General features: G+C 64.0%; 1 protein-coding gene across 1 annotated transcript; it reads right to left on the bottom strand.

Moving 5' to 3' along the window:
• Positions 1–425: 425 nt before the first annotated feature.
• Positions 426–576, bottom strand: MNEG_15822 (hypothetical protein; the record flags this gene model as incomplete). The annotated part of the gene is made up of 1 exon (XM_014035707.1): positions 426–576. A coding segment is annotated over one exon (151 nt), but the record flags the coding sequence as incomplete, so codon positions are not given.
• Positions 577–586: the final 10 nt, after the last annotated feature.

Genomic DNA, 586 nt, shown 5'->3' on the forward strand with positions numbered 1-586 from the left:
ACGCGTGTTCCCCCTCCCACATTGCAGCCAGCTAGCGGTTTGCAAGACACGCCGCCCGCACGCACACACGCACGCATGCAGGCACGCACACACACTTGAACCCTGGGTGTACGTACACCTCAGTATTTCATGTCCCCCAAACCCCTCAGCAGGCAGGGGCCTCCTCTCGCCCCCTTTGCCCCCTTGATCCCCTTGCTTACCCTGCTCAGGCCAATGTCAATGAGCGTCACGCTGACGCCGCCAGTGGTGCCCCTTGCCTTGGTGTCCACCAGCACATTGCCTGCACCGGGTGGGCCAGGCAGTCAGCAAGGCATGGTCAGTTGGCGCATGGACGGCCAAACTTCACACGACCCTGCTGCTGCAGCAAGCACCTGTGGCCAGGACATGAGCGCACCTGTGGCCAGAACATGAGGGGCGGCACTCACGCGGGGTGATGTCCAAGTGGTAGACGCCCGCCTGGTGGACGCTGTGAATCGACTCTGCCAGGCCAGCAGCAATCAGCACGCGCAGCGGCCACGCCAGCTTGTCAACAGCCGCCTCCTCCTCGGCCTGCACCTCTGTGGCGCCCTGCTGTTGCTGCGACTCC

This window comes from Monoraphidium neglectum (genome assembly GCF_000611645.1).
Source record: "Monoraphidium neglectum strain SAG 48.87 unplaced genomic scaffold scaffold05698, whole genome shotgun sequence".
NCBI classification, from domain to species: Eukaryota; Viridiplantae; Chlorophyta; class Chlorophyceae; order Sphaeropleales; family Selenastraceae; genus Monoraphidium; species Monoraphidium neglectum.